Here is a 27,117-nt window from a genome sequence, read left to right as displayed (position 1 = left end):
TATTCTGTGTGCAACAGATTGTGTGACTTGTTAATGCTACATCATGTCTGTTACATCTGATAGATATTGTCAAATAGGTCATCTAGGGCATGGATGATGACAACAGTATCATCTTGTGAAACCTGACCATGTCAAGGCATGTGATACAAATCCACACTGAGGTATTCACTCAACACTGTGGCCATAAACAGCTAGATCACCAAATGGGTAGCCCAGTGTATCACATACATGGCATCTTACTATGTTGAAATGTATGATGTGACATATATGTCAGGTCACATATCTCAGGGCTATCTGCTAGGCCCTTCACTGTCCATTAATTAAGTGATGGGCATCACAGGTGACATACATGCTATGGCACACAGCTGCCTGAACAACTACAGAATGTGGGCAATCATTGACTAACTGTGACATTAATATAATGCAGACAGTAGCAACACATAAACACTGCTTCTAGACGCAAGACAACACCTGCACTGACAAGAGACATGGGGGATTTGTTAATTCAGAAAACAAACATACCACCCAAGTATAATGTGGACATCACACACTATAATCAGACTGATAGGTATGTGACCCATGTGCTGGGGTAGCTGGTAAGTGGTACATCCATCAGCATGTGGTCGCAGTTCTAACTACTCCCTTGAATATAACACAAGTACTGGGCATGTGATGGACATCCACATTAGAGGCCATAATACCTTCATGATTCCCAGCGTTCATCACACCAACAACTGTGTACAATGCACCCTTCTTCATGTATCTCCCAACACATCTTTCAGTGATGTGTAACTGAGGTATACCACCTTTGTCACAGTGAGCTGTCACAAAACGTATTCAGCATACCTAGGTATGCCTTTTGTGGAATGTATATAACTGTCTTAAGGCATGGAGCACCATTCAAGTTGTTACACCAGATGCATGTGTGCTACCTGTCCTGCTGATGAACACATTACATACATAGGTGTTTAACAATATTAATGACATGTATATCATTTATGACAGTGTGGATTGTGCCATATATATACCATACATACAAGACAACTAGCTTGTATCCCCCATACTGTCGCATACAAGTATGGCAGTATCCCTCCTAACACCTCCAGCAGATATTACAGTGTCAGGACAGTGTGCATGGTTACCCTCATAGAGTGTAGATGTATCATAATAGTTGTTCAAGTGCGTGTGTGCTGACTCATCTCATGTCACTGTAAATCACATATGTTATGTCAGAGGCGTGGGATTACTGGTGTTACTATTCTGATATTGTCCATGATTGTGGCTGGTTCTTGTAATGTTTTCCATCAGCCTTTACCTGTGCCCACCTTGCTGAAGACATCTGTTGAAAGTACAGTGATATTCAGGCATATCCATTTGCACAACTTCACAATATGCACCCTACTCCAATTGTATGTCAGATCTCTGATACATGTCCTCTGCATTATCCATGTAAGGATGCTTATCTCACACAGACATCCTCTCCATTGTTATCTAAATGTAATGATCCTTCAAGCTACCTGCATACAATACGCAGACGACTCCACATTACTATGCTCCACTACTGGTCCTTCTGAACTGCAGTCCCTCACCCAAAATGTCTTTGAAATAGTAGGAAAATGGTTCTTACAGCACTGCCTCCTCCTTAATCCCAAAAAGAAAATCATTGCTCTTTACTCCCACACAAAAGTCCACCCCAATTGACTTCACTATCATATCTAATAATGGCACCGTCATATCTCCTGACGCTACCACCAATCTCTTAGGAATAATAATAGACCACAACCTTAACTTTGATACTCACATCAACACCACAATAAAATCAGTCAACAGAAAACTAGGCTTCCTTTATAAGATTAAATCCTTCCTTACTCCTATAGCTAAAACTACTATTGCCCACACCCACCTCTTCTCAACTCTCTTCTGTGCCTGACCTACTTACACTAATCTATCTAAAAGCAACCTCAATAAACTGGCAACCTCCTACAACAACATTGCCAGATTTGCAACTGGCTCCCCATTTAGAACCCACCACTGTCAAAATCTAAAACAACTATGTTGGCTGGAGCTGCATTATCAGATTCAATACCACCAACTTATTATTGCCCATAAGACCCTTTATCATCCTAGCAATAAACCAATATTCATGAGTCTAATCACCCCGTATAAAAATCTTACAAACCTACGCTCAGCAAATAAACTACTGGTATCCAGACAAAAACACAACAATAAAGCAGGGGATTCACTTTTCTCTAACACTGTGGGAAAAACCTGGAACTTACCTCCCTGTGAACTCACATCTCTTTCTTCAACTGCACTATTCAAAAAGAAACACAAATTATACCTTACAACTCACTGGCTATGCCAATGTACTAACCCAGACTAAGAATCCCCTTCCTGTTATCTTATGTTCTGTGCACTAAATACTAATTTCTCTACTGCTACAGTAAGTCCATTTCCTTCTTACACCTTTGTGAATCTGATCACTTAAGCTTATTTAAGACTGGATAAAGTCTATCCTTCTTACAAACCATTCCAGGAAATGATGATGTTTACCCAGCTTGGACTTTATGAATTGTCACTGCCTTGTAAATAACATGTTTCGTGATGTATATCCAGCTTGGACTTTATGATTGTCACTGCCTTGTAAATAACATTTTTCATGATGTATATCCAACTTGGACTTTAGGAATGTGTCACGGCCTTCTAAATATTTTTTTTCTTCTATTATTGTTTTGTCCTTTTTTTTTAATTTGTTATATCTCATGATTACTAACTTGCTATGTAAACAACTGTATTGTCTGTAAAGTCTGCCGTATCTGTTGTTGCAACTATCTGTCTTTGTGGATCTTTTCTCCCTGGGCCTCTACTGAAAATGGACATATATCCAGTTAGACTAGCCCGGTCAGCAAATGTAAAATAAATAAATAAATAAATAAATAAAATAAATTATGTCACCTTGTGTGACAGTCACATAAACACAATTTTCACTGTACAGTCCCTAGTGTACCATATAGATATGTGACTGTTGTAGCTGCTACAACCATCTTCCATTGACAAGCCCTCCTCTGCTGTGTACTGAACATTTTCACCAGCCCTCTTTCCCTGTGTTCATTCCAACAATTTATGTCTGTCACTGTTCAATACACACAGTTCCCCTGAGTGTTCATTTGACATGGCAGTACATGCCCCGTTACAGATCATTTACACAGCTTTGGTACACAATGCCAGGAATGGGATATCAAAATACTCTGTGCTGTAGGTACACTATCCTGTACTGTGTTTGGATCATACATTTTGCATTCATACCTTTCAACTGTCCAGATATTCCAGGATGTCCAGATATGTTCCTTATCAAATTTGTGGCTTTCTACCATATCACTGGGATGATCTCAGGAATGATGTGAGTCAAAATTATAAACATTTTTCATATCTCTCAATTGTCTTGATTTGTGCAGAACATTCAGTTTTTGTCTTTTATTTTTGATCTTTTCCTCATAACATTTTGGTTTTCTGGCAAATCACTGGCATGTCATTGCAGATTGAAGTCAGAAACCAATGGCATATGTTTGAATTTCAAACTTCATGCTCCTCAGAAAGTGCATGAGTCTGTGCAACCTATTACTCTATCAACTTTCTAAGTTTGTAAGAGCAATATTAACGTTTGTCTTTTTTGGGCATTTGTGCATCCATTATTTATGTCTTTGTCCAGATTGTATGCTCTAAGACGTTGAGAATGTTTCATTCTAACATATTTCTATGTGACAACTTTGTCAAATATTTCCCTATTTCTGTTTTTTGTTCCCTCGTTATGTTGGATTTTGTGCAGATGTGTTACAGTAGCAGACTGACAGCTATTTGTGAAGCCCTGGTGATCACTGTGGCATTCCGCTCAAATCTGGGGAATTTAGATGCTCTGCTTTACACAGAATTGATATCCACATTCACTTACACAGTTTCCTGGCCAGCAGCACTGTTGCCAGCCATGAAACCTAGCTTAGGCATTCCACATGTAATTAATATGCATTGCATGCTACCACTTGCTATGCACAGCCACACAATCATGTAAACTCCGTGTAGGGCCTCCTTTGTGCAAAGCATACAAGAAGTTTATTGAATTATGGGACACTATGTATTTAGAAAAGACATTTATTTATTTACTTTTCGGTAACCAGGTAGCTGGGCATGTTAAAAGAACCTTTACAGTCATGACCTAGGAAAAAAGGTAAGTGAATAGAGTTAAAAGCAGTGAAACATGCAACAATCAGTTGAGTAAGTATACAGAGCACATATTCACAACTGATTACTAAATTTTCTACATGCAGTCATGTATACAACAGCATCTTTGATAGAACATAAAAGATTAATGTTGGATGCAACAAGGGAAAATTTTCTATTTCTAGTACTGTACACCATATAATGTGTATGTTATATACAGTATAGACCTAGGAACATAGGCAACTACTAGATAGGATACAAAACCAGGCTGTGGTAAGGAATGAGTGATATCAGTTATTGTTGCATTCTTTGACATACATTATCCTTAAAGTAATTGCACTTTTTTGTATAGATGTTTAAAGAGGCTTTCTTGAATTCATTGAGTGAATTTCTACATATTACTTTGGAGAATTTTGTTCATGAGAGCAGGGCCCTGAAAATATCAAACTGTGAGATTCTTAAAGAATATAGTTGATCTCTGACTGGGAATTTTCTATCCCAGAGTTCTATAGCTGTATTTCTAAATTTTGAAAGGAAGTCAACTGAAGAAGGGTCATTCTTCTGTAACGGGTAACCATCTGAGGCTCTTAAAGATATGACAGTAGTGACAGTGGTGTAAACAGGTACCAGCAAGAAAAAAATGGTCACATATTGCTAAAAGTGGTCTGAAGTCTCTGTGTATTGTACAATGAATGAAAAGTGAGATGACAGAGGTCATACTCAAGCATCAGGAGAAGGACATTTTTGGCTAGAGCTATAGATGCTACTAGGGTGAGGAGATTTTCCTACAATACAAAGGAAGTTTCAATTCTTAATGAAATGAAAAAGTTCAGAAAAAAAATTAAAAGTTTAGCTTCTGTTCTCTAGTCAAATGTTAAGGCTTTATGTAATGGATGGTGGAGCAATACAACTGCTGTCCAACTACTTAGTGAAGAATTCTCTTCCAGTGAACTCATGGTCTACACCCACACTAATGTAGAAGACTTGACAAATCTAACCTTAACACAGAGTAAGGTTACACACAGTTCTTTTCCCTGCCAAATGCTAAGGCTTTAAGTGAGTGTTGGGGTTCTACTACTATTGACTTGAATGTCAACTCTAGTGAGTATAACTGTATTGTAAATGATTTAATAGATCTGATACTGCTTCCTAGCCCTGCTGGAGGGATACAGTGACCATCTAATACACAGCTGCCCAGACCTTGTTGGACCACAATTTGCTTACCTCTCCTGAGACATACCTCATAATTGGAGCTCCCATGCAGTTTTGATTCCTGCTCAAAGTACACTCATAAGTAGCAGAAACATTCAAATGCTTCTTAGTGATTGTTTTCATTTTGGTGGTTACTGCTTTCCACCTTGCCTCTATTCCCACCCACCACACGTCAACAAACTTATACTTATCCAGACCCCTTACATCAGATAAACATTGTTCAACCAATCAGACCCTTCAACAATCTACTTAAAGGCATCACATAGATGAATGATTTCTTTCACGCTCATCTCCTCTTACACCACATCGCATACTTCACCTTTTTTTTTTCCACTCACTTAACACATTGTCTTCAACTCTACTACTTATGATCTATTCTCTTTCACAGCACCAACTCATACCTAATTCATCTTAACACTGTCAGTCTGTCTATTCACTAGGTTTAATAATTTCATTACTCAGACCCCTGTTAACCAGCTCTCTTATTACTCTAAGTGTTATAGACTGCCTGAAAATTATGTAAAACTTAGCACCACCCTTTCATACTCAATCTAAGATTCACTATCAAGCATCATATATTACCATATTCCAACCTCCTTAGCTACATAACCAGAAAGCAGTTTATAGTACAGACCTTTATAATACATAAATCTTGCCCCAAATTTTAAGAAATGCTTGACTGCCACAGTTTACTAGCTTATTGACAAACTCCTTATGTCAGATGACATCCACAGTAACTCTGACCCACCGTAACAATTGCAACATTCCTTTATTACATCCAGCACTACCAGTAATAACATCTGTCTCTCAAGCAATGTGCCCATACTCAGAAATAAGGATTTTAAAATTGCTTACATCAACACCTGAAGTATTGATCAAAAGTGGTTCTCATTAGAAGCCTGGACCTATTCTGAAAACCATTATAGCTATAATAAAGACATGGCTTAATGACAAAATTTATGTATCAGGTTTTATTCACTCTAACTACAAATTTCTGTGTGACAATATAGCTGTCCCAAGAATGGTAGAGGTGTCATACTGATTGTCAGACATAACACTTCTCTGAACATTATTGACTCTAGCACCACCAATGTAGCAAATGATAAAGAACTGACCTGGGTACTAATTAACTAACCTATCAGTAAAAACACAAATCTATAAATCACCAGTGCTTATATCTTCTCCACTTTCCTCTGTTCAAATAATTAAAGGTATCCAAACAGACATTTTCTGCAAGGGCCATCAGGACAGCACAATAATTCTAGGAGATTTCAACTATAATGCTAAAGCATCTGATTCAAAACAAAGTAACAAAATGCCTGGACACCTCAACCACGAGTAATTAGTAAACCTTTCAACAAGGCTCAACCCCCATCAGATAAACCGTCATCTTTAGATCTCATAATCACTAATATAGCCACTGCAATACTGTCAATCTCCTTACCAAATATTTTGTAACCACTGTCCAGTGGTTCCCTTTTGGTCCTACAAATGAGGAAAGCCCTAGGCACTGTTAGCAACAGGATTCTTTTGCCCAGAACACTAGCTAACAATACTTATTCCTCACCTTAATGCCTTAGATTGTTTACCTGTTTAACACGTTAACAGTCCGAGATATGCTTTATCGTTCTTCATCACAATCTGAGCAAAAATCCCAGACACATTTTTCCTAAGTACACAAAGAATACTAAAAGATAGGAAATGCCCATGGCTAACTGAGGACCTTAATTATCATCATCATCAACCACTTGTTCTCATTTTCTACATGGGGTTGGAATTTTGTGTCAACTGTCACCATCTCTATCTATTCAATGCCACTATTTTAACTTTTTTCTGACACTTGTATCTGACTGTTGCAAGTCTTCTCCCACATAATCCATCCACCTCTTTGCTGGACACTCTTGTTTCTTTTTGGATTCTTCCTGTCTGTCGCAAATCTTCTTTACCAGAATTGTTTTCTGCTTTTCTGCACATGTGCCTGAACTGTAATCTGTTCTTTGAAATGTTCTACAATAGGAGCTAATTTGGCTTCTGCTCTTATGTCCTCATTTCATCTGTCTCACAGACTGCATCCTGCATCTGTCTCAGGAACTTCATCTCCATCATCTCTAGCTACCTCAGCTGCTCTGTCTCTACTGTACAGGTATCTGTACCATACGGTAGTACTGGTTGGGTCACATCACTGATCTATACACCTTACTTTTCAACTTCTTTAGCATTCTTCTGTCATATACTACCCTAAAACTCCTCCTATATACTTGAAACTGTTAACTTGCTCAACTATTTTCCCTTCTATCTCAGTTCTCAGCGTCTTCTGATTTCCACCATTTGCTGCCATTACAACTGTCTTATCTGTACTCAGTTTCATCCCATATCCCTCAGTTTTCCACTCCATTTTTCTATCCTTTGCTGAAGGTGTTGCTCAGAGTCCGCTTGTAATGTCACATCATCTACATACAGCAAAGTTGTCGATCTGTCCCCTCCACCCACCCTGTTTACTAATGCAGTCCATCATTAGTATGAACAGCAGCAGGCTCAGAGCTGAACCCTGATGCACTCCTGTTACCACAGGTAACTCCTCTGTGAGACTGAAAACTGTTCATTCTTGAGACATTGGGTCCTTTGTACATAGCCTGCACTAATTCTGCCTGCGTTTTGGGACTCTGAACCAACACAGGACTGCCTAAATCAGCTTTCTTGGGACCTTGTCATATGCTTTCTCCAAGACAAGGAATGCCCAGTTGGACTCCTTCCTCATGTCTAGTTTCTTCTCGACTATCTGTCTCACTGCAAACATTGGATGAGGTGTGCTGCATCCTGATCTGAATCTCAACTGCTCATCTCCCATCTTACTTTCTACTATTCTGCATATTTGTTTATCAGTTACCGTCTCCATAATTTTGATGCAACATGCCCGGAGTATGATATCTCTGTACTGTCCACAGTTCTGCCGGTCCCCTTTGATCTTGAATACTTGCACTAGTATGGATATTCTCCAGTCACCTGGAATACTCATTTCCCACTACACTGCTATAAGAACCTTCAGGAGACATTTTTATCCTATCTCACCCAACATCTTTATCATATCTGCACACTCATCTGAGATTGCTGCTACCTCAACCTCATTTTCTTTAGTGTTGTTCTTACTTCTTCTACAGTGGGCTTCTCCTCTTTTCTCCTCAAAGGCTGTATCTGGAACAGTACAGTTTCTGCTGGGATTTCTTCATTCAGAAGCTGCTGGAAGTTCTCCTTCCATATGCCTTTGCTGTCTTGTGGACTGGTGAGCAGGTTGTTGCTGGCATCCATTATGAAGGGTGTCTTACTATATTTTCTATCTTTCTGTCTTTGCCTTGCAACCTGATATAGTTTCTTTGTGCCATTGGCTAAATTACTTTACAGAAGCTGGTAGAGTGCCTCTGATGCCTTGTTCTTTGCTATTGCAACTCCTTTCTTATCCTCTTTGTTAGCCAAATAGTATTCGATCTTATCTTGGCCTGTCTTTTACTGCCCACATTTTCCTGAACGTCTTCATTCTTTTGATGATTTTCTGGATTCCTGCATTCCACCTGTATCTTTTCTTACATATATCTTATGTCCATACATGGCTCAGCTGCATATCTGTTCTGTAATCCTCACACATGCTGTTTTGAGGTTCTGCCACTTTCTTCATCTCCACACATTTCCTCTTCTTGATTTGCCAGAGTCCTGAGTAATTCCTGGAACTGTTGTGCTTTGTCTCCTGTCAGCTTCCAGGTCATCAGCCTGGTCTCAGTTTATCTTAGAACCTTCTCTGACCACTGCTTGCTGCTGACTGTGGCAACCAGTGGTTTATGCATTGAGCTGACTGTTTCCCTGGGGATGACTTTGCAATCACTGATTCTTTCCCAATGCTTTTTCCTTATTTGGAGGAAGTCTATTTGAGTTCCATGTTGGCCCCTTTTGTGTGTGTTCTTTTGACTGTATTTCTGAACCATGTGGTGTCTATCATTAAGATATTTGCCAGACAAAAGTCTATAATAGCCTCTGCTTCTTTAGTCCTGTTGTCCCACCCACGTGGCTCCAGGCAGCTCTCATATCCTGTTCTGCCTGTCACAATATGTGTATTCATGTCACCCACTCCTGCTTTATCTAGTCTTGAGTGAATGCACTCTTTTTTGCACTATCTCAATCCTGCTGTGGGGCGTAGGCTGAGATTATGAATACTGCTCTGTCATTACACTGGATTCTGACTGCTGTGAGTAATAATGACATACCTCACTGCCTTCTGAAGCCTCTCTCTCACCACTATTCTCACACCATTTCTAGTCTGTCCTCCTTCTGAGTAGTAGACTCTGGATCCCAAGCCAAGTGGCCTTGCTGCACTGTCCTTCCATCTTGTCTCCTGGATACATAGGATGTCTCCCCCTTTCCATTATGTTATCCACTTCCAAGCTGCATCCTGTCAGTTTACTTGCAATGAGTTTAGTAATTCTTAGTTCGTGTTTGACAGGTTTGACAGACAGAAGGATAGAATGGCCAATCCCTCTTCACTCCTGTTGTCCCACCCATTTTGCTCACCAGAGCTATCCCAGGTAACCCAAGCTTAAACAGTGGGCACTGGCTAGACGGTAGCTTAATGACCCAGAGCTGCTGGTCTTTATGATGGGCACATACTGGCCAGTAGGGGGTATTTACACCCCTCCCACCATTAGCATGGGTCCCTGGCATAGATAAGAGTAGGTCAGTTCCTCAACCTACTTATGACCAACAAATACCCATGCCCATATGGTGACATTAGTCAACATGAATGAATCACCTATAATCATATTTACACTGTTGAGAGGCTAGTCCTGCCATAGCACTCAGTCTGTGATCCCTGTTCTCCTATGTTGAGGATACTGTGCATTACAGTATATGCCCAAAGTGACTGGTCTGTTCAAAACTTCCTCCTATAGGGCAACTTGAAAAGTCTATGCAGCTGCCCACATCTCCATTCTTGGGTGAGTTTGAGATCGAAATACTCAGCATATTTTTCAGAGGTGGGATGAACCCTACAGAGATAAAGAGAGAACACACAAACAGGCATTGTCCGCAGGTCAGGATCAAACCTTATATCCAATGCATGGGAGACAAAGACTTTAATCATTACGCCAGCTGAGGAATTGAAGGACTTCTTGAAACACAGGGATAATGTATTTCTGGGTTGGAAAAGATGTAGCTACCCTAACAGCCATCTGCACTATATATATATATATATATATATATATATATATATATATATATATATATATATCTCACATGGAAAACAAGCTAGAACAGCCATCAGTATATGTCAGGGATAAATACATGTCAGATACAATCAGTCCTGAACATTTCTGGAACAAAAATAAAGCAATGAACAGGCTGTTTCACTGATCCCTCCTAGTCTGCTAACACTCCACAAGGAAGCATAAACACTAATGCTGCAGATAACTATCATGTCTTTCTTTTGTCATTAGTCCAGGAAGTAATTAACACATTCAAGTCCCCTGCTACCTCCTAACCATCTCCAAATCCAGTGTCAGTGATGCATTATGTAGCACATTCACATTTGGTTCAGAATGCTGTTTGTTCTATTTTCTACAACAGAGAAATGGGTTGCTGAAACTAGAGTGTCACATAAGGGGATGCTGCACTCCTGTGTGTCATTCATTGGATGAAACATTAAGCTGAGTCCCCAGTGGAGTGAGCTGATGGTAGTTACGAGGGATATAAAGGATTCTGTGGCGCCTATAAAAAAATGTTCCCTTATTCCCTGGAAATTTTCCCCTAGTAGTATAAAAGCCACAATGGGTCTGCCCTGAAAACAGGCTACTAGCCTAGTAGGACTAGTCTGGCCAACAAAGGATAAATAAAATAATTAAATAATAACCCACCCATCTCCAGTTTTACCATATTCTAGTATGTAGCTACTATCTGGTTTACTTACATCTCTAAAAATAAAATAAAATTAACTCATATTTAAAAATAATTTTATTGTAAATTCAATGTTCTTCAACTAACTTCACTTAAAAAAGCATCAGATAAAATTGCCAAGCAGACAAAATTGCCAACTTATAACTATATCTTAAACTTATCTCTTACTACAGGAAGTGTACCTCCAGTCCTAAAATATTCTTTCATTCTCCCTTTATCCAAAGTATTCTCACCCAAAACCAAAATAGCATGTTTTACCTAGAAATTGTGTCCTCACTGTTTGAAAATGTCTCTTCAATATGACTTCCTACATAGCTTCAGTGCTACAAAAGCTCTGTTTTTCACACAATGAGAATATTGATTGTTATGTCCACAGCATTTAAGGCAGCAAACCATAACTGTTATTAAACAAACCAGCAAAATTTAACATTGGCCACAACATAATCAAGTGGGTTCCCCGAGACTCTGTTTTGGGACTTCTGTTATTTATTTCCTTATTCATAATGACATCACTGATGACCTTCCATCATTAAATCTCACATTGTCTGCAGATGATGTACTCCTACTTCAATAAGTTCCTGAATAAACTGAAAAGTTAGCTGGAAACTTCATTTTGCATGTTCTGTCAGAAGACCATATCTAATTACCTCCTTATTAACTACAAAAAGACCAATGTTATGCTTTTTTCCTCCAGCAGAAAATGGCATTTCCATCACCGACAAACAAAATAACTATATTCCTCAGGTTATTGAAAACAAATATCTAGGTCATACCCTCAAACAACTGAGTACCTTTTTTTTTACTGAAGTAGGCAACAGACATCATTAATAAAGTTACAGCACAACTACAATTCTGTTACTCACAAAGGCCTGGCTGCATGCATAGGAAATAAGCATTGATGCTCACTGTGCAGAGAGTTAATAGTGCTGGCTTGACTGTTTTCAATTATATGGCATTTCTGAATGCCTGGCTTGGTGTCCACAAAATTTCTTGTAAGCTGTTTGGCATCTGTGTATGTCAAAGCAAAAATCCTCTGCTAATCAAAGGGATGGCTTTTTTCCATTACATTTCTTTGATGGATGCATAAACTCAACATATTGTTTCTCCAATCAGTTCAGGAACATAATTATAAGTGAGCACATCAGTACCCTTTAGCAGGATGCAAATGGACAGAATCAGTTAGCTTGCTTGAAGATATACTCACTTCCCAGTGTAGGAAGGTCTCACAGAGATTTGAAAAATGCAGCAGAAACAAGATCACCTTATACATATCTTTACAGCAGACCAACACTAGTTTGTTAGTAAATATGAAATGGCCATCAAGATGTTCAGCTCTGTGAATAACTCTGTCAATCGTTTTCTTAGGCTGTCTGCCTCCTTCTAAATTTTATTGGGAAAACCTGAAACACAACTTGCACATCTTGATAGCAGATACAGCAACCAAAGGCAAAGTCAAAGTAAACTTTATTGTCAATCAGATATACACAGCACTACAAGCTGAATGAAATTATGTCGCTTTGGTCCCAGTGCAAGATATAACAATCAACATATAGTTTGAGTGACAGCAAGACTAACTCACATACAGTAATGCTTAAAATATTGCAGTACAATAAATTACCACAAGTGGACAGGAAGACATTAAACAATATTATACTAGTAGGTATTGCGGGTCTATATTACAACATCGAAACGTCAAAAGAGCGACTGATCTTACATTGATACAGAATAACCGAAGCTCCTAAATCTTGAATGGCCATAACAGCGATTTTCTCACAAGGGAAAAAAATCGGTGGGCCAACAAAAAAAAAGAAAAAAACAAATCTACACACAAAATAAAGTGGGGGCAGTGCTGTGCCCCCCAAACCCCCCCACTTAAATATACCAATCGCACTACAGTGAAGAAAATGGCAAAGTCTTAACAATGGCCTAGCAATTTTTTTCCCTGGGAAAAAAATCACTGTTCTGGCCATACGAGATTTAGGAGCTTCAGTTATTTTGTGTCGATGTAAGAGTATTCGCTCTTTTGACATTTTGACATCATAATATAGACTCGGTATTGCAAAGACTATGATTTCACATTGTGATGGCTTAGATATTGCACTTCATCAGTAGCTGTAGTATGATATATTCTGATGTTCATATTGCACATGGATGGAGTGATGACTCACTCATGACTATTGCACATTCAAGAAGTAATAGCATAAGAAAACAGGCTAACTGTTCCATTTACTGAAGCAATTTGCCCGAGTGATTACTATAGATGATACTTCACAGCAAGTGGCATAGTGATCGGATTATTTGCTGTCATGCCTGGCATTTAGATTCAGCAGACTTATGGATAGAGGGAAGAAGCTCCTGTTCAGTCTAGATGATTTGTAGTGTAAGCTGTCATACTGCTTGCTTGAGGAAAGGCAGAAGTACATGTCATGGGCAGGGTGATTGGGATCATCGATTATCTTCCTAGCCCTTCCCATAGACTGAGTATCATACAGATCATTCAAGGATAGGAGTGAGGAGCCAATGACTTTTTCCTCTGTCCTCACTATCCTCAGGAGAGCCTTGCAGTCAGATGCTTTCCAGTTACCATACCAAACGATGATGTTATTTGAGAGGATGCTCTTGATAGTCCCCCTGTAGAAGGCCTTGAGGATAGACTGAGACAAGTTTGCCTTACTCAGTTTTCATAGGAAGTGCAGAAATTGTTGTGTCTTCTTCACTGTGTGGCTAATATGAGTCGACCAGGATAGATCATCTGAAATGTGCACACCCAGGAACTTGGTGTTTTTGACTCTTTCCACTACCACCCCCTTAATTTCTAGAGGTTGAAATTAGCCCTCCTGGCTATAACATCTTCAGAAATGACCGTAAAATGAAAAAAAGTGGGGGTATAGCCATTCTTTACAAATCGAACCTACAAATTTCCCTCATTAATGTGCTCCCATCAATAGATACCAAATCTGAAACCCTAACTATCAAACTCCAACTCAATAACTCTAAATCAATCTATATAATTTGCATGTATCTACCTCCAGGTAACAATACAAATTCTCTAGAAAACTTGCTTAGTCATTTCTCTACCCATCTACCCCAGGAGACCATTGTACTTGGTGACGTTAATATAGACTGGTTTTCTTGTAGTTCTCTCAACCCCACCAACCATATAAACCTCTTTGGATTCTCTCAACTAATTACAACTCCTACAAGAATCCATAAACTCACTAACAAGGAAAGTACTCTGGATTGGATCCTTATTAACAGCCACCCTGAATCTTATACTCCAGGAACCCTCACAGATGATATCAGTGACCACACACTTACCTACATTATTAAACAAAAAACCCACATTCCCGCCACACATAATCTCAAAACCTCCTGGTCAAAAACAAGTTTTAACCCAGACAGCTTCGTAACCGAATTGCAAGCTTGTGACTGGTCACCACTAACCTATCTAGAACTAGATGAAGCAGTTACCTACTTCAACACTAAATTTCTTAATATCCTAGACTCCCATGCCCCTTATCGCTCAACTAGAATAAAAACCAAATGTTCCCCCTGGCTCACAAAAAAAACAGGCAAAAGATACACTTCAGAAATAAAATCTGGGCTAATTGGAGATCTACCAAATGTCCAACAACCCACCTCCAATTTAAACAACTAAGAAATTCCACCAAAAAAGATATTCTTAGAGACAAAAAGATTACTACCTCGGCCTCCAACAAACCAATCAACAAACCCCACAAAAATTCTGGAGTGGGATAAACAAACTTCTTCAACCAGGCCACACCACCACTCCAAACCCAACCGGTTTCAATAGTAACAACTCCAACCTGATCCCTGATGCCTTTAATAACTACTTTACAGAAGCCATTCAAACCCTGGCCAATTTTTTACCTCCTCTCACTGCTTCCCAACCAAATATCTGCAATACTTCTTTACCTACCTTTCAAATACAACCTGTATTTACATCTTTCATCTGTAAGCTACTTCAAAAATTGAAGCCTTGTACCCCCCTTCTGCTGACCAACTCCCATCTGAATACCTAAAAATAGCCGCTAAAGCCGTAGACTATCCCATCTCTATCCTTATTAACAGATCTATCTCTGAGGGCAAAATCCCTGCTCTATGGAAGATATCCCATATCATCCCTCTACATAAAGGAGGACAATCTACTGAGCTTTCTAACTATCACCCTATTGCCCTACTGTCCCCATTAGCTAAGATAATGGAAAAATGTATTCACAAACAGCTACTCAACCACTTATTACAAAATAACCTACTAGCAAACTGCCAACATGGTTTTAGGCCATTCCACATTACATCAACTGCCCTTCTATCCTTTACTGACTCCATAAATAAAAATCGTAACAATAACTCATATTCCTCTACATTATTTATTGACTTGTCAAAAGCCTTTGACAAGGTTAACCACAACCTACTGCTAGACAAACTAAAGGCTCACTCTCTAGATCCTCAAGCCATACAATGGTTTAGATCTTATCTGGAAAATAGACAGCAAGCAGTACTTTGGCATAACATCCTGTCTTCACTACTACCAGTAAAAGTAGGAGTACCCCAGGGCTCTATCTTAGGTCCCCTACTCTTCTCCTTATTTATTAACAACTTACATACTAACATAACCCAAGCCACCTGTATTCAGTATGCAGATGACTCCACCTTAATATGTACAGCCAAAAGTATAACCTCTCTCCACTCTCTCACCCAAACTATTTTTAAGAAGGTTGAAGACTGTTTTATGCAACACTGCCTCCTCCTAAATCCCAAAAAATCAAAACTACTACTCATAAATCACCTGTTCCTTCCTTCTCTATACCCTCTAACAATGGTACCAACATTACCCCAGAGACTACAACCCACCTACTAGGTGTAACTATTGATAATCAACTCAACTATGATGTACACATTAACTCAACTATTAAGTCTGTCAACAAAAAACTTGGCACCCTCTATAGAATAAAACCCCTTCTTACCCCTCCTGCAAGAAAAACAATTGCCCAGACTCACCTAATTTCCACCCTTTTCTATGTCTCTGTTATATACACTAACCTATCCAAAAACAACCTCTCTAAACTCTCTACCTGTTATAATAGCATAACTAGATTCATCACAAGCTCCCCCTTTAAAACTCACCACTGCCTTAACCTCAAACAGCTTGGCTGGCTAGAACTTCATAACCACATACTCTATCAACAACTACTTATTACTCAAAAGATCCTATACCACCCTAATAATACCCCTATCCTCACTAATCTCATTACACCTTATACGAATCTACCTACACTAAGCTCTGCTAATAAACTTCTAGTCTCCTCTAATAAAGCTAACAACAAAGCTGGGGATTCACTCTTCTCAAACACTGCAGGAAAATTCTGGAATCAGCTTCCTGCTGACTTAACTTCCCTTGCTTCTACTTCTCTTTTTAAAAAACATCTTAAAGAACATCTCAAAGCTCATTGGCTCTGTCCATGCACTAACCCAGATTGACATCTTTTCTCACTTCTATCCATAACCCTATACACTACTCCTATAACCTTTACCTCCAAATTGACTTACTACTACTGACTCTTACTCAGGAATTTTAGAATAATATATATATTCTTTTCCCTTTTCTAAGACTTGCTTATACCTTTTACTGTGAGTTGTTGAATTGTTTAGTTTAATTTCCACTAAAAATGTTTAGTTTTACAAATTTATTTTATAACTGTTCTCTATCAGAGTGCTAACTCTGTATTGTACTTCTCATAGTTATATGCATTGTTAAATTTCCCATTTTTTGCTTGGAGCTTTTCTCCCCAGGCCTCTACTGAAAATGGACATATATCCAGCTAGACTAGCCCGGTCAACAAATGTAAAATAAAAAAATAAATAATAAATTGATGTATCTCCTGAGTCCTTCTGAAGTCCACTGTTAATTCTTTGGTCTTGTTCACATTTAAGGCCAGATTGTTGCTGTCACATCAGCTTATTAGATGTTCTACTTCTTCTCTGTAGGCTGTAGCCTGTTTCCTCACCATTTCTGACAAGACCTACAGCATCTGCAAACTTGATGATTTTGCTGGATTCGTGCTTGGCCATGCAGTCGTGTGTCAATAAGGTGAAGAGCAGAGGACTCAGGATACAGCCCTGAGGGACACCTGTGCTCAATGTAATACTGATTGAACTGTTATTTCCCCACATGTACTTTTTGGGGTCTGTTGATGAAAAGTCCAGTATCCAGTTACATGGGGGGGGGGGCGGCTTTGATGCCCAACTGGATCAGCTTTGATATCAGATTCTGGGGGATGACAGTGTTAAAAGCAGAACTAAAATCAATGAACAGCATTCTGACATAGCAATTCTTATTCCCTAGGTGTGCCAAGGATTCATGAAGTGCTATAGCTATTGCATCAGCCATGCAACGGTTAGATCTATAAGCAAACTTTAATGTATCCAGTGTTGTAGGTAGGCTTGAAAAGTAATGGTTCTTAAACAGCTACTCAAAACACTTCATTACTGTTGATGTAAGAGCAACTGGCTGGTAATCAATTAGGCTTGTTGGCTGGGATTTCTTGGGTAAGGGAATGACTGTTGTATTTTTGAAGCAACTGGGTATAATGGCTAGTTGCAGAGATGTGTTGCATGTGTCTGTTAGTACAGTGTACAATTTGGTAGCACAGTCTCTTAAAACCCTTCCCATAATATTATCAGGACCAGCTAATTTTCTCAGGTTTACTTGCATCAGGGTCCTCAGAACATCAGATGTTCTTAGACAGAGCACCTCCATACCCTGTCTGACAGGGCACTTTTTTGGCACAGTGCTGTTGCCCATATCAAATCTGCTGAAGTAGGTGTTTAGTTTGTTCAGAAATTCTTTGTGGTCATCACATGGGGAGGATGCAGGCCTGTAGTTGGTTACAGATTGTATGCCTTGCCAGAGATGTCTGGAATCCCTTTATTCAGAGAAGTGTCTCTAAAGTTTACATCCATAGGTCCTCTTATCCTCCTTTATACCTCTACTTAGATATGCTCAGGCCTCTCTTAGGGCATCCTTGTCTTGATTTAAATGCTGCATTTCGTGCCTTGTTCCTTCCTGTTGCAATGTTTGCTTCCTTGTTGCAATGTTTGCTTCCTAGAGGCCTGCCTTCACTTGTGTTACTACAGAACTCAAAGCAATAGGGAAGTGCAAAAAAAAAAAAAGATCCTGATACCCTCCTTGGAGTTGCAGTTCTTGATACTTCCAGGAGGACATTACCATTTTATTACCACTGTCTCTTTTGTGATAAGTGTGGTGTGCCCGAGTAGATTTTGCATCTCATCAGATTCCTTGACACCATTTACAAAGTAAAAGCTTTCAAAGTAAAATAAAACATTTTTAAAAATCATCAGATGCAATTTTCTATTGCAGTAGTTTTTTTTTTTTTTGAAAAACACATGCATGGAAGGCACTGTGAGGTGTGTGGGCTCATTATTCCAGCAAAAAGGCATCTTCTTTTACCCTGATCCAACCAGAAGTCATCAGAAGAAGAACATTTAAATGATTTTTAAGGAATAGAGTTCCAAAGACGTCTCATTGCATATTTAGATATGGTAGCTCTCAGAGTTAATAAAGTATGGGGATGCCTTTGCTAATGTGCTGTAAGGACTTTTGCGAGAACACTAGTGTGGTCAGGGTTGTCAGGGCAATGTTTGATTCAGAGACTATGAGGTCTTTCACACTATTACTATACCAGGTGTATTGGCCAGCCCAAGTTGGGTAATTATCATGAACCAAGAAAATTTCTTTGAATTCTATGGTTTGTTTCAGCTGATTATTTACAACAAAGAATGCCATTGTAATTCTTAGGATTCAGTTTTTAGCAAATTCTTTTAAAATCCATACATCTGAACAGCAACAAGCTCATATCTGACATCATGAATGCGTTGAAGTCTGAAACTCTACACTACAAGTCATAAAACCCTTAAAATGTAGTGCAATTCAAGGAAAACAACATCAAATTGTGTTGTATTTGAAAGATGTTTTTGTGTTGGGGTGAACCCCACTGCACTCCTGTACTAATATATATATATATATATATATATATATATATATATATATATATATATACATATATATACATATATATATATATATATTTAGAGTATCTCTGAAATCTGTGCACCTCAGAGAAGGAGAACTCTTATACATGCAGTAACTCTGAACTTAGTATATATTTCCCCTGTAATCATACTTGCCCTACACCAGTTAAAAACAAAAAGAAAACACACACTGAATTATGAAGTGAAGTTCCTTTAGAATGCTGCACATATTTTTAGAGACTAAGAGACTGTAGATCACACCCTGATTGTAGAAGGAACCTTCTTCTGCACAGTGTTAATCTACAGGTAATGGTCACTGAAAAACAAGCCCGATGCTTCACAGCAGCATATCACGCTACTGTGGAATTCAGACTGAAAAAATAAACTAACGGCCGCCATTATTTTATGCTCACTAAACAGTGCTTTTTCTGTTTAGCTAGTGTAAAATAAAAAAAGAAAGAAACAATTAAAATAAAAAAAATGTGAGTTATGTGTTTATGTCTGTTTGTGGCAGTGTATGCATGTATGACAGTAAGAGAAAAATCGAGCAATTATTGTACACTTGCTAAGCAGCAGTTTTGCTGTTTAGCCAGTGTAAAAAAATAAATAAAATACAAAAATGTGCGTGTGTGTGTGGGTGTGTGTGTGTGTGTGTGTGTGTGTGTATGTGTGTGTGCGTGCGTGCGTGTGTGTGTGCATGTGTGTGTGTGCGTGTATATGTGTGTATATGTGTGTGTGTGTGTGTGTGTGTGTGTGTGTGTGTGTGTGTGTGTGTGTGTGTGTGTGTGTGTGTGTGTGTGTGTGTGTGTATGTGTGTGCGTGTGTGTGAGACAGTGAGTAAGTGAGATCTACCACTGGCAGCAGCAGTAATAAAGAGGTTTGCATACCTCTCGACCTTTCAGCTGAATAAATCTATATAAAGTCTAAAATAAAGGGGGAACAAAGGCTAAAAATAGAAATAGATTTTATTTATTGCTCTTATAAAATTACAAAATTGCTTAAATAATAGGATTTATGTTAGTATGCATTTTCTGAAGAAGTGAAAATCTGAAAGTCATATCTATGTCATTATTTAGTGACTTCAATCCAAATGACTAGAAGCAAATCACACATTTTATGAGTAATGGCTAAAGAAATAAAGCAAATATCTGGATTTTTTTTTTTATGTTATATTTTGGATGTAAAATGCTTCCTCCAGCACCATATACATATTCTACAGTGATTTTGAAATATTAGGTGGAGGAACTGTTTTACATAAAAAATATATAAAAGTTACAGTAATACAAAAATAATAAGTATGTAAGTAAGTAAAAAACAACAATATTACAGACAGCCCATTCTCTAAGTGGAGTAATGCCCTCCAGGGTATGTGTTTTTGTGTAAATAATGCCAGGTGGTGGGCCTCAGAACACCCTTGGGCAGGCATTATTTCTACAATAAGACATTACTGCTTGCTTAGTGACTGTATATGACAATATTTGAAAGGGGAAAGTTACTGAGGTTCCACTTACATGTGCTCAAGTCATTCTTCAGTATTTGGGAGGAAACAAATCAGTTCAGCACACCTCCTGCATGTGTATACTATTTTGACGGTGGTTCAGACAAATATCGCTCATTTCGTTCATGTGCTGTACCACAACAGTAAACCAAAAGACTTAAACTGATTTTGTTTCATTCCTGTTCTTTCTTGTTTGGCTGCAGAGTGCAAATGGTATCTAACATGATGTTACAATTGATAAAGAAAGTTAGATATAAAAATGGTTTCATGTCAACATTATGCTCTATCTAATGTGGTCTTTTGGGAACTCATGCAGGCTCCAGTATGTTCTACATGACATGAATTAAGAATGGTTAACTAATAATCTAAATATTCAAGTGAATATAACACAAGCACTCTCTTCAGATCACATTCTCCATACCTTATTAAGTACCTGTATTTTTCACTTTGGCACTCTTCTCCACAGTTAATTGTGATTATCACTGATTTATTTTTAATTGTACAAATATTTCCTTGCTACTGCCCTCAGAGTTGTTGCAAGAGAATTTGGCACCTCCATCAACCCTTCAAAAAAAGTCTGTCGTCTTACAAGTTTCTGTTAAGAGACAATCACAATTGCGCAAAGATAGCTTGTTCTGTGGGTTTTTTTTTTTTTTTTTTTAACTTTATGGCCTGAGTCAAACTTTCAGCACATCCCACAAGTTGGCTCCCAGGTCAGTTACCCTGTTCACCATGCCTTATTACAACTATGTTTGCACTGCAAACACATCTTGTGTTTTGTGGTGTATGCTATTGCTGCACTTGCAATTCTTAACTCACTTTGTTGTTTGCTGTTACATTCTGACTTTGACATATCTTGGAAAAGCTGAGACAATATGTATTATTGATGAAAATTTTTGTAGTGTGCAAGCAAAGCATACTTACAGGGTTTTTCTTCTTCTTGTCTTTGTCCTTGCTTGGCTTTCTGTTGCTGACAAAGTAATGCAATGTGCCATACTCCACCAAGGCAGCAAATACAAAAATAAAGCAGACTGATACGAAAAGATCCATTGCGGTTACATAAGAGACTTTTGGAAGAGATTTACGAGCAATTGTACTGAGTGTAGTCATTGTCAGGACAGTTGTAATACCTGTCAAGCAAAAAATAAGTCTTTGAGTCTACTGAACAGATATGATACAATTAATGTCACTGTCCACTGAGATAAAGAAGGATGTGTATTTTGTCCTAATTTTGCTGAGAAGTACCTTTCTGGTTACTACATCATAACTACAAACTCAGTTTAAGTTTTGTATGCATGACTGATCTTTTTACAGACTTCTGCTCATTGCCTCTTAGACTGAGTAATATTAGATGAAGGATTACAGTACATCACTTTGTTTGCAGGTATATTGTTGTTCACAGAGCAAATGCAAGTTCACAAGCTCCTACAGTATCATATTTATATGAACACTGACACTAGTTTAAAAGTTTAATTTATTTTATGCCTTTCTGCCTAATTATATAGAATACTGTTGATCTACAGTGTGAGCTCAATTAACATTTATTTGTGTTTAATACAGCCACTCCCAACTGCTCAATAAAAGAGGAGTTTGCAATACAAGCAGAAAAAAAAATCATAATTAAACAATGGGATACTGCCAGTGTACATGCATTTGTATATAACGATATATATATATATATATATATATATATATATATATATATATGTTTACTTTAATTCACTGAAAAGTCATTCCACCAAATTTCAAAACACTCACACCAAATTGCTAAAAGCTCAAATAACTGAAAATTCATTTCACTGAACCACATTTCACTGAATGTAAGTATTGTTGGGCAAATAAAACATACAGCCATTTTCCCCACTGTATGGTGATCCTGGAGTTAGTATATATGGTTAGGGAGGTGTGGGGGGCCTAGCCAGCATCTACTTTTGGTTTTATAGTGTTAGCTTTCAGTGAAATGAGATTCATAAATATAAACGCTAAGTAGGTGGGGGGATATGACCCCCACACCCCACACCCCACACCCCCCCAACTATATATACTAACTCCAGGATTGCACTACAGTGGGGAAAAGGGCATATACATTTTATTTGCACAACAGTACTTACATGCAGTGAAATGTGATTCAGTGAAATGGGTTTTCAGTGATTTGAGCTTTCAGCGATTTTTGAGGGTAAATTGAAATTCAGTGACATGAGTTTTCAGTGAATGAAAGTAGACCCATATATATATCTTTAGTGTAGGATTGTTTGTTTGATTGTGGGGGGATATTGTGTGTATGCGTATGTGTGTGGTGTATTTGTAGTGTAGGTTCTTGATTTAAAATTTTGCCATTATGGGGTTTCGGGATTTAAAGCTTTCGGCTATAGAATTTCGAAATACTGAAATTCGGGATTTCAGTATTTTGAGATTCAATAGTGAACCCATATATCTATATAATATATATATATATATATATATATATATGTGTGTGTGTGTGTGTGTGTGTGTGTATGTATATATATATATATATATATATATATATATATATATGTATATCTACATATATATATATATCTATATATATACTACTTTTGAGGATATACATTTGAGTCTACCCTACCCAAAACTGAACACGCACAAAATCTTACAATGACAAGTAACTGGAATGCCAGCAGTTGAAATATGGCCACATCATGCCAAACTATTTTTCTTCCTTATTCTTGAGGAAAGATATTGAAAATGATAATAACAGAACATGAAAGATAAAACATAAGTTCATGAAACAGAACCAAATTTCCTTCTTAAACTTGAGGGCATACATTAAAAACTACAACAATAATTAATGCAGCAGCCACAGAGCAGTCATAAAGTTCCCCATATATTTATGTATGAATGTATGCACATATTTATTTAATTTAATGCTTAAACCCAAGTACAGCACTGATTTCAATAGACGAATCTCATTCTCAGCAGGGTGAGAGAGAAAGATAGACAATTGAAAATGTGTCAATGAAAGCAAAGGAAACACTAAAAGGTATATACAGGGATAAAGAGATATAGCTTATTGGGACGAACCCAGTCAACAAAGGATACATAAATAAATGAAATAAAAAATGCAGAGAGAATCAAACAGTGGAAGCTACATAAATCAAAACAAGCTAAAACATAAAAAAGCAGTGTATACAATGAACATTTTATACAATATTTACAAAGACATTGATAAAGCTATGAATAATATAAATCACTGTAGCTGAAATGTCCATTGTTGCTTGAAGTTGATCCAATAAGGGTGAAATTCAGCAAGAAGTTAGTGAGGAGACAGAAATGGCTATACTAATAAAAATGTAACACAATGGTCTTTATAGCAATTTACAGAGAAATAAACTTACTATATTTGCTAATCAAAGATCACAAAGCCAAACTCTATTGGGAATAATTTACTCATTTAAGATGGACACAGGCAGGAATCATCTGGGATAAGGAAGTTTGCATACAGTAAGCTAAAATACATTGTCATTTCTCAAAATAGGGCATTTCATTTCCCATCAAGAGCATATTTATTTCCAATTCATGCATGTAACCAGTTTTAGATTTGAAGGGATCACAATGGTCAAACAGTTGAAAAAAAAGCATATTATTATGACTGCAGCACTGAAGCTATTCAAACAGTAATGTCTAACAGGTTGGGCAGTACAGGGAAATAACAAACTGCCCACGATGGTTGTGGAGACCAACACCGCAAATTGATGTTCTCTCCACTCTGAAATTTGCCTATAATATCAAGCATGGTGATCACTAATGCTAATAGAAAATGGACTATTGGTTAAATATTTTTACATTTCCTTTTTCACTAGTATATTTTGATAGTTTTCATGTTAAACAGTTCCTCCACCTAATATTTCAAAGTTAGTGCAGAGTATGTAGTTGTTGAATGAAGTATTTTACATTGTAAATATAAAAGTTATGCAAATATCATTTATATAGCCGAACTGGAAGCAAAACTCTCTTCAACAATACTGGACTAGACAGTCAAGAGGAGAAGGTAAACACTTGCACCACACCACACTTATCACACAGCCCTCAAAACCTACACCACCAAAACACACACATAGCAACACAAAATACACACCTACATTTGCAGAGGCTCTAGATAAAAATCTGCTCCAGCAACAGAGACTTCCAAAGCAGAAATGCATGCAACCTCCACCCCCCTAACACAACCCAAATGACACATAGCCCACAAACTCAGTGTGCCACTCAACCACAGCACAAAAGGTATAACAACGTACCCAGCACTCTAGTCATAGGTGACTCTATAGTCAGGCACACACTGATGTTCTACTCACCAGGCTAATCAAGGAGAAAGTTACTGTCAGCTGCCTGCCAGGTGCCAGGATCTGCCACATAATGCACGCACTCAGGTCACTCCACAACAAGTACAAATATGACACTGTCATTGTCCATGTTGGTGTGAATGACCTGAGACATACCTCCCTGGTCTACATGAAAAGAGACATGGAGGAGCTGTCCGATCTTGTAGCCTAGGCAGGTATGACCCTAGCCCTGAGTAGCATCCTGTCATCACCCAGAATGATACCACAGTACAAGGACAAAATTATTGACTTCAGCAATTGGCTAAGCTTCGGGTGTCATTCTAAGGGGGTCCAGTATCTATCTGCCTGGGATGACATGATTGACAAACCACGATGCTTTGCCAGAGATGGCCTGCACCTGTCGTCCTTGGGATTCCGGATACTGGCTAAGGATCTTGCCACCCCTATAGTGCCTTTTTTAGGAAAGGTTCAAATGACAAATTCACCACCATAACAGGTACAAGCAAGCAAAATCTGAGGGTAATGCTACTCAATGCTAGAAGTCTAAACCTCAAAATGCATTCACTTGAGGCACTCCTTAAAATGGAGAACATCGACATCTGTGCATTGACAGAGACCTGGTTCAAGGCTCCAGAGAGCACCCCTGCATTACCAGGGTATAATTCATATCACACCTTTCAGCCACCTAACCTGGACTGAAACACTAAAGGTGGAGGCGTGTCCATATTCATTAAGGATATCCACAACTCCAGGCTAGTTGCTCAGCATAATGCATCCAAGATTATCCAAGTGCAACTAACTCTGGGCAAGACCGCAATCCAAATTGTAACTTGCAACAGATCCCCCATCATGCCCCAGGATTCTCAATCTTCATTTCTTGATACACTGGAAAATATTAGGGTACAACCCTACACCCTAATAATGGGGGATTCCAACTACCCCACCATTAATTGGGAAAACTACTCATGTACCAATTCTTTTGCTCAACCTTTTATGGAATTCATAAATTCCAGGGGCAGCAATATCCTAGACCTGGTCATTGCTAACATGGGTTACCGAACTTCCACACCAGAGGTCAATTCCTCATTGGTCAGATCTGACCACAAGCTAATCAGCCTAGACATCCACATTCCGGCCCCACCCCCCATTAGGGAAACCACCGTAAAAAATTTCCCCAAAGCCAACTTCACGCTTCTTAAGACAGAAATGGCAAACTTCAAGACACCCATGCAGATGGACAATAGAGGTACGACTGCTGAATCCTACACAAATGCACTTTATAAGCACTTACACGAGTGCATGGATCATGCTATCCCTAACAGAACCAAGATGCTATCCTCCAAAAAAGGAAGCCAATCTGGTGGTCCCCTGGCATAAACAAACTCTACAACAGAAGAAAGAAACTGTTGCAAAAAAGAGTAAAATCCCATGACTGGAAGAACTCCCTGGTCAGCCTCAGTAAGAAGCTGAAATCCCTCATAAAATCCTCCAAAGCTAGTTATGAAAACAAAATCACCACTGATTCTACAGACAACCACAAAACATTCTATAGCTATGTCAAGAATCTCAGTGGCAACACTCAGATCTGCTCTGAGTTACAGTAGAATGGCATTAAATAAATAGAACCAACTGATATTGCCAACATCCTGGCAGATAGGTTCAATGCTAACTTTACCCCCTCCCTCACCCCCTAAAGGGCCCATCTCTATACCAGAAGAATGCAAAGTTCCTCTAATCATGGCTGCACAGGTAAAAACCACACTCTCCAAAGCCAAGAACACAGCATCCATTGGACCTGACAACATCCCAGGCTGCGTTCTACATGAACTACAGAATGAACTGGCACCTCACCTAAGCACCATGTTC

General features: G+C 38.4%; 1 protein-coding gene across 2 annotated transcripts in view; it reads right to left on the bottom strand.

The window, feature by feature from the left end:
- The window catches only part of LOC122800073 (gamma-aminobutyric acid receptor subunit gamma-2), an 854,805-nt gene that overhangs the window by 65,412 nt on the left and 762,276 nt on the right, over positions 1-27,117 (bottom strand). For both annotated transcript variants that reach the window (XM_044069578.1, XM_044069579.1), the window contains exon 8: positions 21,857-22,062. In XM_044069578.1, the coding sequence (XP_043925513.1) occupies positions 21,857-22,062 (206 nt within the window). The remainder of the gene's footprint in view (positions 1-21,856; positions 22,063-27,117) is intronic.

Source organism: Protopterus annectens, chromosome 4.part0 (genome assembly GCF_019279795.1).
Source record: "Protopterus annectens isolate FY-2018-M chromosome 4.part0, PAN1.0, whole genome shotgun sequence".
Taxonomy (NCBI): domain Eukaryota; kingdom Metazoa; phylum Chordata; order Ceratodontiformes; family Protopteridae; genus Protopterus; species Protopterus annectens.
Note: the sequence above shows the minus strand (reverse complement) of the source record. Positions and strands in the feature narration are given on the sequence as shown.